General features: G+C 44.5%; 1 protein-coding gene across 1 annotated transcript; it reads left to right on the top strand.

Annotated features, from left to right (window-relative positions):
- Positions 1–575: 575 nt before the first annotated feature.
- LOC127394170 (semaphorin-4D-like) lies at positions 576–10,170 on the top strand. Its single transcript, XM_051639982.1, has 11 exons — positions 576–708; positions 3,241–3,386; positions 4,603–4,701; positions 4,908–5,007; positions 5,185–5,295; positions 5,965–6,116; positions 6,426–6,601; positions 7,971–8,127; positions 8,761–8,983; positions 9,453–9,568; positions 10,000–10,170. The coding sequence occupies exons 1-11, from the start codon at positions 576–578 to the stop codon at positions 10,168–10,170; spliced, it is 1,584 nt and encodes a 527-aa protein (XP_051495942.1).
- The last annotated feature ends 3,849 nt before the right edge of the window (positions 10,171–14,019 follow it).

The raw sequence follows: 14,019 nt of genomic DNA, 5'->3' as shown, positions 1-14,019 counted from the left end.
GATTTGTGGGGTTAATAAAAGCCCTGAACAGAGATGCTATCTCTGAACAGTTCGCAAGACATTTCAGGAACTGGAACTATGGTTGGGTGGCAATGGAGAGTTCTGAAAATCTGAAATGAGAGATCGTGGAGAGGTCACACAACACAAACATGGAAAGAGAATCCCCAAGTCCTGGCTTTCCTTGAAGCCCAAGGGAAGGGAGTCAGCAGAGTTGGGCGGGTTCTTTGTGGGATGCACAGAAAGATCCCTGATCTCACCGTTTGGTCACTGCATCACTGAGATCAGTTGTCACCCGTGTGTGATGGGGTGTTCCCCCAACGCACAAAAAACGGCCATAAATACCAAAGAGACTTGGTGTGGGGCTGTGGTGTGACCAGAGGGTTTCTCTGGGCTGCCAGCAGTAGCTTCCACACCCTGGTCCCACCACGGAGCGTTAGGACGGGCAGGGGGGCAGGACGGGCTGGACCAGGGCGGGAAGAGAAGGATTTTGTCCCGGTTTCCCCTCGGGTCTGAACGCAGCCCCCGCTCTGGGGGGGACGGCCCGGCCGCTCCCGGCGCTGCTGCCAGGCCCGGGCATGGCCTGCTCCTTCCCAGGGCTGCCTGACCAGCCCCCGTGTCCCCGGTACCGGGGCCGTGATCCAGGGCCATGTCCCGGGTACCAGGGCCGTGTCCCAGGGCCGTGTCCCCGGTACCAGCGCCGTGTCCAGGGTATCAGGGTCGTGTACCAGCCCGTGTCCCCGGTACCAGGGCCGTGTCCGGGGTATCAGGGTCGTGCACCAGCCCGTGTCCCGGGTATCAGGGCCGTGTCCCGTGTCCCCGGTACCAGCGCCGTGTCCCAGGGCCATGTCCCATGTCCCGTGTCGCGGGGCCGTGTCCCCGGTACCAGCACCGTGTCCGGGGTATGAGGGTCGTGTACCAGGCCCGTGTCCCTGGTACCGGGGCCGTGTGTCCCGCGTCCCGGGGCCGTGTCCCGGGGCCGTGTCCCGTGTCCCAGGGCCGTGTGTCCCGTGTCCCCGGTACCGGCGCCGTGTCCCGGGGCCGTGTCCCGTGTCCCAGGGCCGTGTGTCCCGTGTCCCCGGTACCGGCGCCGTGTCCCGGGGCCGTGTCCCGTGTCCCGGGGCCATGTCCCGTGTCCCAGGGCCGTGTGTCCCGTGTCCCGTGTCCCGGCGCCGTGTCCCGGGGCCGTGTCCCGTGTCCCAGGGCCGTGTCCCGTGTCCCCGGTCCCGGCGCCGCGTCCCGCGCCCCCCGGGCCGGTCCCGCCCGCAGCGGCAGCGCCACGTGCCCGCACGGGCCGAGTCACGTGGCCGCGGCGCGGGCGCCCAACGGTCGCTCTTCCCGCGGCGCGGCCTGAGGCGGCGGCGCCATTTTGTGGGGTCGGAGCTGAGGGGGCGTCCGGGCTGACGGCGGCTGGGAGCCCGCGGGGTGTGCGGGGCGGCCGCTGAGGGGTGAGGCGGCTCGGGGGACGGGGCTGGGCTGCGGGGAGCAGGGGGTGTCCAGCGGCCGCGCACTTGTCCCTCAGGGCCGGGCCGCTTTGCTGCGCCGCGTGGAGAGCGAAGCGCCCGTCAGGGGAGGCGTTAAACCAAAATGCGCTGTGGGGTCAGAATTGAGGGTTGTCCGCTGGGAAAAAGAAAGGTGTGATGGGACAAGACCGCTGCGAACTGCTGGTGTCTGTCACATGGTGAATGTTCTTGCCAGAACCAGCCATCCCGGGTGCTACGAACAAAGCTGGTCCCAAGAAAGTATAAAACGAGACTGTGGGAAAAGCCTCTTCCCAAGTACCACACGTCCTAGGAAGCGGGTGCTGCCAGCCGAGAGTCCTGAGCCCAGACCAGGACACCAGGGAAGCATCTTGGCTCATGGGCAACGTCTGTTTGTACAGACTCACAGCCTGGGTTACAATACAGAGGCTAACAGCAGTTACTTAATCGTTTTCCTGAAGTTTCCAACCTGATTTACTAATTTAAAAGTACTCTAACCCAAACAATATTTTACTTGGCTTATGCTAATGCAAATGGTTTTCTCAGCTCCTGGCATTTGCTTGCAGATTAGAGGGCTGAAAGAGCAGAGATTCCCTCCTTCTTTATGGAAGCAGCTTTGGAATCTGGCTCTGTGGTTTCTTCTGTCGCAGAGGACAGCTACCTAGCTTTAGTTTTGCTCCATTTTGTAGCATATTCACCTAGATGGACTGCCAAAATGCCAGGCATAAGAGCACCTGATTCTAAATAACTTAATAAAATATAAGTTCCTTTTGCATAACATATGGTTTACTAGATAAGTATTATTTTTATATAGCATATCTATGTATAAACTGGTGGATTACTGGATTACATTTTGCAAATGAGAGGCACAGACTTGGCACAAAGCTTGGTTTGCTGGTGATAGCTTGAAATTGCCACCAGAACAGTCTTACCTCTGATTAGGATAAATACAGGTAATAGCTACAAAATCTGATAAAAGGCTGTGGTTGTCCATCTCTTCTAAAAATGCAGGTAACCAAATATTACCGTGATCTTAAACTACTTTTGATTTTAGGAGGTGTCACAAGCCGGTACGGGGGGGCTACGTGTGGGGAAGAAAAGAACAGTTTCCCACAGGAGGTGTGGAAGTAGTTACCTGAACGGAAAGTGGAGGAGGCTTTGACAAGTTTCAGAAGATATTTGAAGACTACAGACTACCTTGCAGGGCTTCAGCAGGACATTCCCAAAAACCCTCCTGCCATTATTCAGTGACAAGGAATAAAAAACGGGAAGAACTTATTTCTTGTTGAATCTCTGAAAATGGGTAGCACTTCTCTTGTCCTTTACCTTTTCTTGCAATTAATACCAGAGGCAAACACATCTCTTGGGAGCTGCATTGCCAGAAAAACAGTAAAATACCAAAGTAAGTGAAAACCCATCATTTCTGAAGCAGAAAAGAAACCCCATAGCACAGTGTTGGGAGCTTTTATTTTTTGTTAGGCAGAGAAGGAATGAAAAATGCCTGAAATGTAGTTATTGTAGCTGGAGGTTCTGGGTTATAGGTAATAATAATAGTATTGTTTCTTTTCCAGTAACAAATTGGGAAAAGAATATCCATGCATTTATTGAAATGTTTTAATATTATTTAGAAAATAATCTAGAAAGGTGTATACGCTTTTACCCTTATTACATTACAAATTATTTTCAACTTGGAACTTTTATTACATAACACTGATTCTAGTGATAAATATTTGTCAAGTGACTCACATACTGTGTTTTACAGATGGAAATAAAAACACTTTTATGAATGAAGGTTTATCCAACATTTCCACTCTCCTTGTGGATGAAGAAACTGATACCTTATTTGTTGGAGGCAGAGATGCAGTATTTGCTCTTGACTTGAATAATATTTCTAGAGAAATATCCAGGGTAAATTTAAGACTTTTTTTTTCCCCCATGCCTTCTTTTAAAAAAATACCTTGCCTTCAGTTTTCTTCATTTGAACCTAATGTTCTGATTTTAAATGTTAAAAGTATTGCTATTTCAAGGCTTGAAATTTTATCACAGAATCTTTTTAAGCAAAGCAATATCTCGCCTCAGGTTATTTATGCCTTGAGTGTTATGGAGATACAAAGGAAAATGCTTATCTACCCAGTACATTTAAAGTTAGAATTGTTTGGTGATATTTTACATATAAGTTTGTGAAAAAAAAAATTGCAACATACCAGTGTACATGTTTTTGGCTTTTAGGAATACTGGTTTGCTCCACAGGAAAGACAACTGGAATGCATCCATAGAGGAAAGGAAAAGGTAGAAACTTTTGTTTCCCCCCTTTAAATTCTTACTTACAGTGAAAATGGCTGCAACATTGAGCTGCTTCTCAAGGAATGGAGTAAAAGCCAATTCATTTCAGTCTGTTGGGTTGGTTTGCTTGTTCCTAAGGCACCAGGATATTTTCAGATCCATGGGACAGCAATGTGCCCTTGTGGCCAAGAGAGCCAGTAGTATCCTGGAATGCATGAAGTGCCCTTGTGGCCGGCAGGTCAAGGGAGGTTCTTTTCCCCCTATTCTGCCCTAGTAAGACCACATCTGGAGGGTTGTGTCCAGTTCTGGGCTGCCCAGTTCCAGAGGGACAGGGATATGCTGGAAAGAGTCCAACAGAGGCTACAGGGATGATGAAGGGACTGGAACATCTGTCTGATGAGGAAAGGCTGAGAGACCTGGGGCTGTTTAGTCTTGAGAAGACTAAGAGGGGACCTCATTAATGTCTATAAACATCTTAAGGATAGATGGCAAGAATGGGCCAGTCTCTGTTCAGTGGTGCCTGTGATAGGACGAGGGGAAATGGCACCAAGTGACAACACAGGGAGTTCCACCTCAACATGAGGAGAAACTTCTTTCCTGAGGGTGACAGAGCCCTGGGACAGGCTGCCCAGAGAGCTGGGGAGTCTCCTTCTCTGGAGACTTTCAAGACCCATCTGGACACGTTCCTGTGTGACCTGCCCTGGGTGTTCCTGCTGCAGCAGGAGGGTTGGACTCGATCTTCAGAGGTCCCTTCCAACCCTTCTGATTCTATTACTCTATGATTCTGTGTTTCTATGATTTTATGATTCTATGTAGATCTTTTTTTTATTGTCTATTTTAGATAAGATGCCAGAACTACATCCTCTTCCTCCACAAGATAAATGACTCCAACCTCTATGTTTGTGGAACCAATGCCTATCACCCAACTTGTGATCACATGGTAATTGTGTTTGAACACAGGTTTTACTGAAGGTGCTTGAGTGATAGTGGGTTCTGGAACACCTTCCTTACAACATTCCTGTTGACAATTAGAAACTTTCCAAATTATTTTATAAAAGTATATTAAAAACCTCAAAAATACTTATTAAACATTTTGGGGGAGGTGAGGGGGGGATGTTATCCTATTTAAATGATTTTCTGCCACAGGTTATCCATGGAACAAACATGAGCCTGCAAGGAAGAGATGAAGAGGGCAGAGGGAAGTGCCCGTTTGAACCAACTCTAAATTATGCCTCTGTTTTTGTAGGTATGTTTGGACTGACATGCAACCTGAAATGCTTTTCCCCACCTAAAATAAGCTATTGGAAACCATTACCCTAATTCTATCTTTGCATGTCAGCCCCAGTTTGTTCCTTATGATAGGCTTTTGCATTTTAAAAATTAAGTATTTTACACTTTTTTGTTTAATCCAAATCTTTCTAAGATGGGGAATTTTATTCAGCCACTTCAAATAACTTCTTGGGAACAGAACCCATAATACTCCGCAGTATGAGAAATCCAGTGAGAACAGAGTTCACAGCATCGTGGCTAAATGGTAAGAGGTTTGTTTCTGTATTTGAGTCTCTTGAATTTGGTGTGTGGCTTTCTCTCCCAGGTGAGGGACTTTTTTCAAGGGCTTGTTGTGAGAGGACAAGAGGCGATTGATCAAAACTGAAAGAGGGGAGATTTAGGTTGGACATGAGGAGGAAATTCTGAAGTGTGAAGGTGGTGAGACCCTGGCCCAGGCTGCCCAGGGAAGCTGTGGCTGCCCCATCCCTGGCAGTGTTGAAGGGCAGGTTGGATGGGGCTTGGAGCAGCCTGGGCTGGTGGGAGGTGTCCCTGCCCATGCAGGGGTTGGATCTAGATGATCTTTAAGGTTCTTCCAACCCAAACCAGTCTGGGATTCTATGATAAAATTCCATGAATTCTCTCCAGAATGTAGCAGGATGTTACGGATTGATTTTGTCATGTGAGATTTTGAACTGAGGACAGAATTAAAGAGAACTCTGTGACTGCAGGCAGCAGTGATGGGACGAGCCACAGCTCTGTGTAGAAAACCACAGTTCCTTCTCGAATGTTTCATAGATTCATAAATACTTTTCAGCCCTTTTCTTGTCCCCTAGTCCACAGAAAAGTTCAATTAGACTTAATTTTAAAATAATATCTGGCTTTTACGTTTTTCTTGGAATGAACTCCCAACTCTGTTTGTATCTATGTGTTTCAGAGCCAAGCTTTGTCAACATGGAAATAGTGCATGAGAGTGAATCCAGCCCAAATGGAGATGATGATAAAATTTATGTGTTCTTCACTGAAACAGCTGTTGAATTTGAATTCTATGACAAGGTTCTGGTGTCCAGAATTGCCCGGGTCTGCAGGGTTAGTATTTGTAGTAGAAAGATTTTGGGTAGTGTATTTCAGATGAAGCTTCCCAGTCAGCAGTGGTATCTCCACTGGCTAACCAAACAAAATTCTCGCATACGCATTTTATTTCTGAACTAGGTTCCTCTTTTTCCTGCTAGAACAGAACCAGCTGTTCAGGTTGCATTTGACGTTCTTTTCTTTGCCATGAACTGAGCTTTGTACTGAAAGGCCAGCTCTGTTCCTCCCCACAGCAACAGGAATTAGGTGAAAATCCCATCTGTGTCTTCGTGCATCCCTCAGTGCTGATGTTCTTCCCCCATCCAGGGTGACCTCGGTGGAAAACGCGTATTGCAGAGGAGATGGACGTCGTTTTTAAAATCCCACCTTGCCTGTTCCCTTCCAGAATTAAACTTCCATTTCAATATTATCCAGGACATCTTTTTCCTTAGGAGAAGGAGATGGCAGGACAGCATATTTTATGGAATTTTTTCCCAGCAATGGTAAGCTAGAGGGCTACGTGTGGTACTAACGTTTGTCATGAACTGAGGGAAGGCTCTTACCTCAGCATGAAGATCCCCAGTGGAGCCTTTAGCTTTACCTCAGCTACCACTGACCTGCACTGCATCTTCTCATGGGCCACATTTGATTTTCTTACAGCTTGATCCAGCTGAGCAAACACTATCATCAGAAACAAAATATTTTTGGTTCCTGGGCCAAAGCCTTCAATTATAGCCTAACCAAAAGCTTCTTCAAAGCCAGGCTTTTCGTTGTGCTTTCTCTAGTAGGATGGTGGGGCAATTAAAACTAATTACATATAAAATTGCATAATTACGTACAGAAAGGCTTGGATTCTTCTGGTCTTTATAGCACTCAAGGAAATCACTGACATTTCATGGTGCAGAATTATTCTTCTGTTCCAAAAGAAGTATCTGTCATGGCCTGCTTGTCTAATGTTCTGTGGAAATGGAAGCAGAGCTCTGAGCAGATAGCTTACAAGTTTTAGAATCAACTACCCCTTTCTTAATGCTCTGACTAAAGAAAAACAGGACAAAACTTTACATGACAGAAAATACCAGTGACAAAGTTGTAGGTAATTCTCATGTTTTATAAAAGCATCAGAGTTCTCAGAATGCAGCTCAGCACTGTCCAGCTTAACCTGCTGCCACCTCTTTACCTGTCAGATTGTACCCACTGGAGCTTCTGTGAGTTTTATTTCTAGTTATGACAGGTTGGGTTCAATGTGTCCTAAGACAGGAATTTGTAGAACATTTATTCCTTTAGATGTGGCAAAGAGACTTCAGCTTGGTATTCACTGATAGAACTGAAATGACATCAGTGTCTGATCCAAAGACTCCTTAGAGTCTGCCTAAATTTTCATTGTTCTGAAAGGCTTTATAATTGGAAGCAAAGAGGAAATTTGTGTAGTTTTCAGTGAGATGAGTTACAGGGTTAGAAGAAGAATTAATGGCCTCCAAGTGTGGGGTCAAAGGGAGGGGAATCCTGTCAAAAGGTTGATTACCATAACAATTGGGCCGGTCTGTCTGTGTGCTAGAAAGGTTGTCAGAAGGTCCTCATTCGCTAACTTGTTTCAATTTATTTGAAGGTGGTTACTTGATTTTTTGACATAAACATAATTAAATTCATCTTGTATGAATGTCTTTGTTTTATTGTCAGTGAATCATGATTCACATTTTCTGAATCAGTCTTTTTAGTGTTAGGTATTTTGACTAATCTTGAAAAAGACACAGCAGTGTGCACTGTGGAGATTGGGTGATTTCAAAGTGTTTTTATATAAAAGCAAATAAAATGATCTTTTTATTTTGTGTGGGTTTTGTTTTGTTTCTTCTGTTGTTTTTTTTTTCTTCTCAGGGGAAGATTAGACATCTCAGCTGTGTGTGCATACAGTATGAAAAATATCCAGGAAGTCTTCTCCAAAGGAAGCTACAAAGGACCAGTAACTGCAGAACATTCCCCTGTTCAGTGGATGGTGTATAGAGGGGAAGTGCCAGTTCCACGTCCTGGTGCTGTAAATATTAATTTACTTGTGCTAATTAAATGAACAGCCTCTGGATTCTCTTTTTTTTGGTAGCAAGTCATTAGCTCCTGTTTTACTAATCTAAATACAGTGTTTATTATCATCAAGGAGATACCTGCTTTCTCATTCCATCCTAGGAGGGATCCTAGCAAAGCTGCCTCACTTACAGTTCCCTCCACAAGATAGATGGGGTTTTAGCTAGTTCATAAAATGTGAGGAAAATAATTATTTTTATCTTTTGAAGATCAGTAGAAAAGCAATGTTTAGAAGGAAATACACCTTTGTTATATACCCAAGTGAAATGTTCCAGTACTTCAAGGGTGGCTATCAAGAAGATGGAGACTCCCTATTTACAAGGAGTCACATGGAAAGGACAAGGGGTCATGGGCACAAGCTGCTCCTGAGGACACAAGAGGTGAATTTTTCACCATGAGGACAGTCAAACATTGGAATAGTCTCCCAAGGGAAGTGGTGGATTCCCCCACATTGCACAGTTTTAAGTCTCAGCTTGAGCCAGTACCTAGAAAGGTTGGAGCAGATGATCCTGGAGGTCCCTTCCAGCCTGGCATTCTGTGATTCTATATAAGAGCAATTGTAACGATGTGTGTTACCCTTTGTTTCTAGTGCATTGATGACCTTGCCCGGACTGCTGGGTATAACACCTCTGCTGACCTGCCTGACAAAGTCCTGCAGTTTGTTAGAGATCACCCTCTGATGGATGATCCAGTCAGTCCCATTGGCAATGGTCCGGTGCTCCTGAAGAGAGGTTCCAACTATACCAGGATTGTGGTAGACAGAGTCACTGGCCTAGATAAAGAAACCTATGATGTTATGTTTCTAGGAACAGGTAAGTGTTTTTTGTTAGGAAACAATACATTTTTCTGTATTTTGTTCCAGAGATTTTTTCTGAAACTTCAAAAAAGTTAAAGTATTAATCAGCCCTGTTTGAAGTTTTGCATTCAGAAGCTGTCTTGCTAGTTTAATATCTTCATCCCAGTTAGATTAAATGTGTTTGCCTTGTTGGATGTTAAGAGGCTCCTTTTAGAAACTTTCCATATCAAAGGAAACTTGACATAATAGTATTTGCAAATTCAGGGATTGTTTGAGGTCTTTTTTTTCCCCTTGAAAAAAAATAAAATAACTGCTTCTCTTGTATGGGGAGAAAAAATAAGAATTGCTTTGAAGAATTTCAGAAATTCCCTCTGCCCAGGAATGTCTGCTAAATTTCTATCTAATTTCAGCATGAATTATCAGGCTAAAATGTTTCGCTGTGTTTAAACAAGTTTATCTTTAAAAATACGTTTTCTTTTATGTAGATGATGGATATTTGCATAAAGCTTTGAGTTGTGATGGGGAAATGTTCATTGTGGAAGAGCTGCAGCTGTTTCTGTCTCCTGAGCCTGTACAATCTCTTCAGCTGTCTCCTAAAAAGGTACAACTTCTGTCCCTGCACATGGAAAGTGACTCCTTCCCTCAGGCCTTGCTCTTCTGTCGTGTTCTTCTGGCTTTTAAATAGCCTGCAAATGTTTCATAATCCTGCTTCTATCATGTATTTGTTAATAATAGAAGCACAAAACTTGTTTTGGGGTGGTTTTTTTTTTAGAAGGTGAATTTGTGTGTGTCAAAATACAACTGAAACAAGCCTTTGTGTTCATTAAAAAATGAGGGAAGGAACTTCAGATGTTTTACATGCTGTGGGAAGCCAGGGGGTGTTTCTCATTCATGTCACTATCTGTTCTTACCAGACTTTTAGTTTGCTGACTGTTGTTGTGGGTTTTTTTATGAATACCAGAAAATCTCATGATCCATATTAGAAAATAACAGCTTGAAGTCTCATACCAGATCTCCCTCCTGCATTTGTAGGGAATGCTCTATGTGGGGTCCCAGTCTCAGGTGGTGCAGCTTCCCGTTGCCGAGTGCCACCGGTACAAGGGCTGCTTGGATTGCATCTTGGCTCGGGATCCCTACTGTGCCTGGGCTGGGGCTGCTCAGGGATGTGTCCCCCTGGCACACCCACCTGCTCAGACCCTGTAAGTACAGAGAAGTTGTTTCAGCTGCACTGCTAGTGGCTGTAACACAAAACTAGGATGATTCCTAGAAATGGAATGACACAAGCCAGAACACTTCTTGTCTGTGTTTTCATCTGTTTGGTTTGGGTTTTTTTTCTTTTCTGTTTTGTTTTTTTCAGGAATTTAATTCAAAGTGTGAAACACGGGGATGCTTCCAGCTGCCTTAGTGTAGGTATGTGAGCGTTTGTTTTGAAGAAAGAATATTTTAACTTCATGAGATCAAAATGTTTTGTGTTCACTGGAATGCTTGCACTATAGAAAACCACAGAATTTAAATCATGTTGATGATTACTTTTGAACTAAGCCCAAAAAAATGCCTGCTTTGAGCTGGTCTTGCCTAATGCTCTTAACCCTCTCAACGGAAATGAGCATGGTTTTGTAAGTACAACTAAATTCCCAGTGTTCTTACTTTAAAAAGCCATTATCTTCATCATTTCAGAAAACAGTGTGAGAAAATACCCCTTTACCCTTGGAAACAATGTTCATCTGCAGTGTGTCCCTCTGTCCAACCTGGCAAGTGTGGTGTGGAAGTTCAATGGGAGCAGAGTTCAGGCTGAGGACTCCAAGTATCTCCTCTACGATGGAGGAATAGCAGTTCTGAACGTGACGATGGATGCAGCTGGATCCTATGATTGTGTCTCAGTAGAGAAATCCAAAGGGAAGGAATTCCTTACCACTGTGGCCCGCTATGCCCTTTCTGCCCAGGAAAAGACAGAGGAAGCAGATGTTGCCCCAGCAATTAAACGTGGTGGAGCAGATGAGGAGGGTTTTCAGTCTTCAGTGCCTGCTACAGGCACAGAGAAACATGACTCAGTGGGCAGCCAAAGGGAGAATCTTGTTTTAAAACTCCTGGGGGTTGGGTTTGCTCTGAATTTCTTTCTTTTGTTGGTTTGGAACTTTTACAAGGGTCATTTATCTCTGCCTTGGAAGAGCAGCAAAACCAGCTCCATAACCACTGGCACAGCTGGTTTGGGAGGTCAAGCAGTGGCTCCAGAGGGATCAGGCACTGTAAGGAAGAGTTCAGCCACACAAACCAGCATGTCCTGTGTCGATCACATCATTGCTCCTGAGCCTTCCCAGGGGAGAGCAGTGGAAATGCAGAGCAGTTCACATTTCCCTGGGAGCTCTGAGAGCTTTCACCTCTCCAAGCTGTTTGGTTCAGATGGTTCTTGTTAAGGAATGTGGAATGTAAATTTGGTTAGGAGTCAGAAGCTCTGAATTGAAGATGACAAGCTGCTTTGTGTATTACAGAGATGTGTTACCAGTTAGTACTTTTAAAAGCAAAATTCCCTGTTTGGGTACCTTTTTGACCCAAGAGAACCATAAAAATACATTTATTTTGATAATTGACACTGATCCACTTTCTCGTATTGTTGGGGTTGCCCAGTTATGGAAATTAATACTGCAGAAGCTAATAATACTTAGCATTTAGTACTTTCACCTTCAGACTTTCTGTGTAATCTACGAATAGCAACTAATTAAGTCTCCCAGTGCCTCAAGAGGTTGCCAGTATCCTCGTTTTACATGTGAGGTTAAATGACTTGCCACTGACCATAGTGAGTATTGGTGTCAGATCTGCTGCTTTGTTAGAAGTTCCTGAGTCATCTTCCCGTGTTTTATCTTTCCCTGTTTTCTTCCCTTTTATTGAAGTTTTCAAAACACTTTCCACACATTTATTTTTCTAATATGTTTTTAGTGACCTTTATGATGCATCTTCCTCTGTCCAAAAATGACATGAATCAATTTACATCCTGCATTGCTGTTCTGAATTTAATTCTGAGGTGTGGTCAAAGCTCAGCCATTGTAGCTCCTTTTGTTAAAGGCTGTTGAAAGTTGAGCATTTTTTCTGAGAGACTTTTTGCTTCATTTTCAAATAAATGTTTCTCTTACGTTTCCTTGTTTGGGTTCTTGATCACAGAAATCTCTGAACAAAAGGCTGTGCTGCCTCACTCTGTCTCTTGCCAGACATGCACAAGGTACAACACTGATGATTGTCTAGATCCAGATTTTTTTTTTTTTTCCCATTTTCACATAGAAATGGAAGGGGAAACCTGCTTGGAACTGGATTCTTCTGTGTGGAGTCTGTACCAGCTGTATCAAGATGCCTGTTTTCAAGTTAACAGGAATGCTTGGAAATGAAGAGGATGTGCACAACACAGATCCCTGGATAGGAAGACACACCAGATAAGTGGCAATTCAGAGATTTTTCTCCCTTAAAACATACGTAGAGTTGCTTTACATTGGAGTAAAGTCAGTTGGGTTTTTTTAAAATGCTTTCTTTCTTCCTGTGTCATATTATTCTTCTGTTACATTTCATAACAAGAAGTTCTTGTGTGTTCTGTGCAGGTACCATGGGAAGAAGGTGAGGCCAGTCGTTGAACTTGCAAGAAGCAAATTCACAGATTCCTGTGTCTATCTGTGATGCTGCTACTTCCAGCACACAGTGTTTGCCCTTGCCATGGAAGGATGTAAAGGTGGGAACATCAGCCTTCCTAGCAAGGTGAGGCCATAGGCACAAAGTGGGGGCAAGAGAACCATATGAAATGGACATCTGGGCTCCTTTACCTGTATCCTGCTCCCTATATGCAAAGGGCTTTGTGGAAATTGGTGATGCTGACTGGGCAGTGGTAGGGAGCTAATAACATAGGGAGTGATGGAAATTTCCATTCTCATCTTTGGGGACACTTTGTCTCTTCCCTTAGTGGAGGGAAGTGCAGATGGAATATAAAGCCCCGTTTCAGAAAATCCTCACAAGGCTACCAGCATTTGGTTTGAGTTCAATTCCTGCTGATCTAATTACCCTAAATTAAATGTGTAAAATAATTAGCTTCTAAGAGAAGTAGATAAGTCACAGCTAACAGGTCGATATGAAAGATACTGTGCCCTACTTTGAGCAGTGTCTTCAGAGCAGTTTCAGTCCTTTTGTCTTTGGTTGCCACCACCCTGCATGTGGGAAGGACAGGGAATATGGGGCAAGCAGAGGGAGCCAGGATAGTCCTTGAGCTGCTGCTTCACCCTGCAATGGCTTTTCTGAGCCTACACCAGTACCTGGTGAATCCACAAACCTTCCTGGTTGCTTCTAACCTCAATTCAGCTCTCTTGGTGCCAAAAATCTGCTGTGCTGTGCTGCTGTTGTTTCAAACCACAGTGTGGCCTGAAGGCTTCTTGATCTCACACTGCACTGACAGCAAACCACAGCCCTGGACACAGGGGCTATAGCAGTGGGGACACTGACACAAGGAACTACAGCTGTGCCAGTCAATGTCCCTTCTAAATAGAGTGCAGAATGGGTTGGAGGTGGAACACTGAAAGCAGAGCGTAGGAAGTGGTGTTAAGGCTGCTGTTAATGCTGCCAGTATTCAACTCTGATATGAATGTTGCTAAATTATGAATACTGCTTCTTCCTTTTACTGTAAAATTACTAGTACAGAGCTAACAATTTTGGAGCAAGTTCTGAAGTTATTAACCCACAGAGAAATTAATGTGCACAACTGTCTGGGATTAACAAAATCTCTCTTGGGATGATTTCCTATTAAAAAGTCCTGATATGTGAAGAAGCATAAAGGGGATTGGGATCATCCAGCAGCACCATAACCCAGCACCACTGGCTCTGCTCATGGGAAGCTTCATGTTGGAATAGTGGCCTATTATAGAGCAAAACTGAGGCACTTGTGGGAATTAAATGAGGAATATTGGTGTTCAGTCAGGTTTTGAGTGTACTGGTAGAGGTGTCTGGGAGGAAATGAGGAAATATTTTCCTGCCAAAGCTGAGCTTCAGGTTCTTTACTAGAAGAATGCTGGAAAGGAGCAGATG

This window comes from Apus apus, chromosome 24, assembly GCF_020740795.1.
Source record: "Apus apus isolate bApuApu2 chromosome 24, bApuApu2.pri.cur, whole genome shotgun sequence".
In the NCBI taxonomy this organism is placed as follows: Eukaryota; Metazoa; Chordata; class Aves; order Apodiformes; family Apodidae; genus Apus; species Apus apus.
Note: the sequence above shows the minus strand (reverse complement) of the source record. Positions and strands in the feature narration are given on the sequence as shown.

What these genes read in the sequence shown, in the direction of transcription:
- LOC127394170 (XM_051639982.1), top strand. Translation starts at nt 576, where the DNA reads ATGGCCTGCTCCTTCCCAGGGCTGCCTGACCAGCCCCCGTGTCCCCGG. An exon ending in CAGTTCCACGTCCTGGTGCT is followed by an intron (nt 8,128 to 8,760) that starts GTAAATATTAAT and finishes CTTTGTTTCTAG; the next exon opens with TGCATTGATGACCTTGCCCG. An exon ending in TTCAGCTGTCTCCTAAAAAG is followed by an intron (nt 9,569 to 9,999) that starts GTACAACTTCTG and finishes CTGCATTTGTAG; the next exon opens with GGAATGCTCTATGTGGGGTC.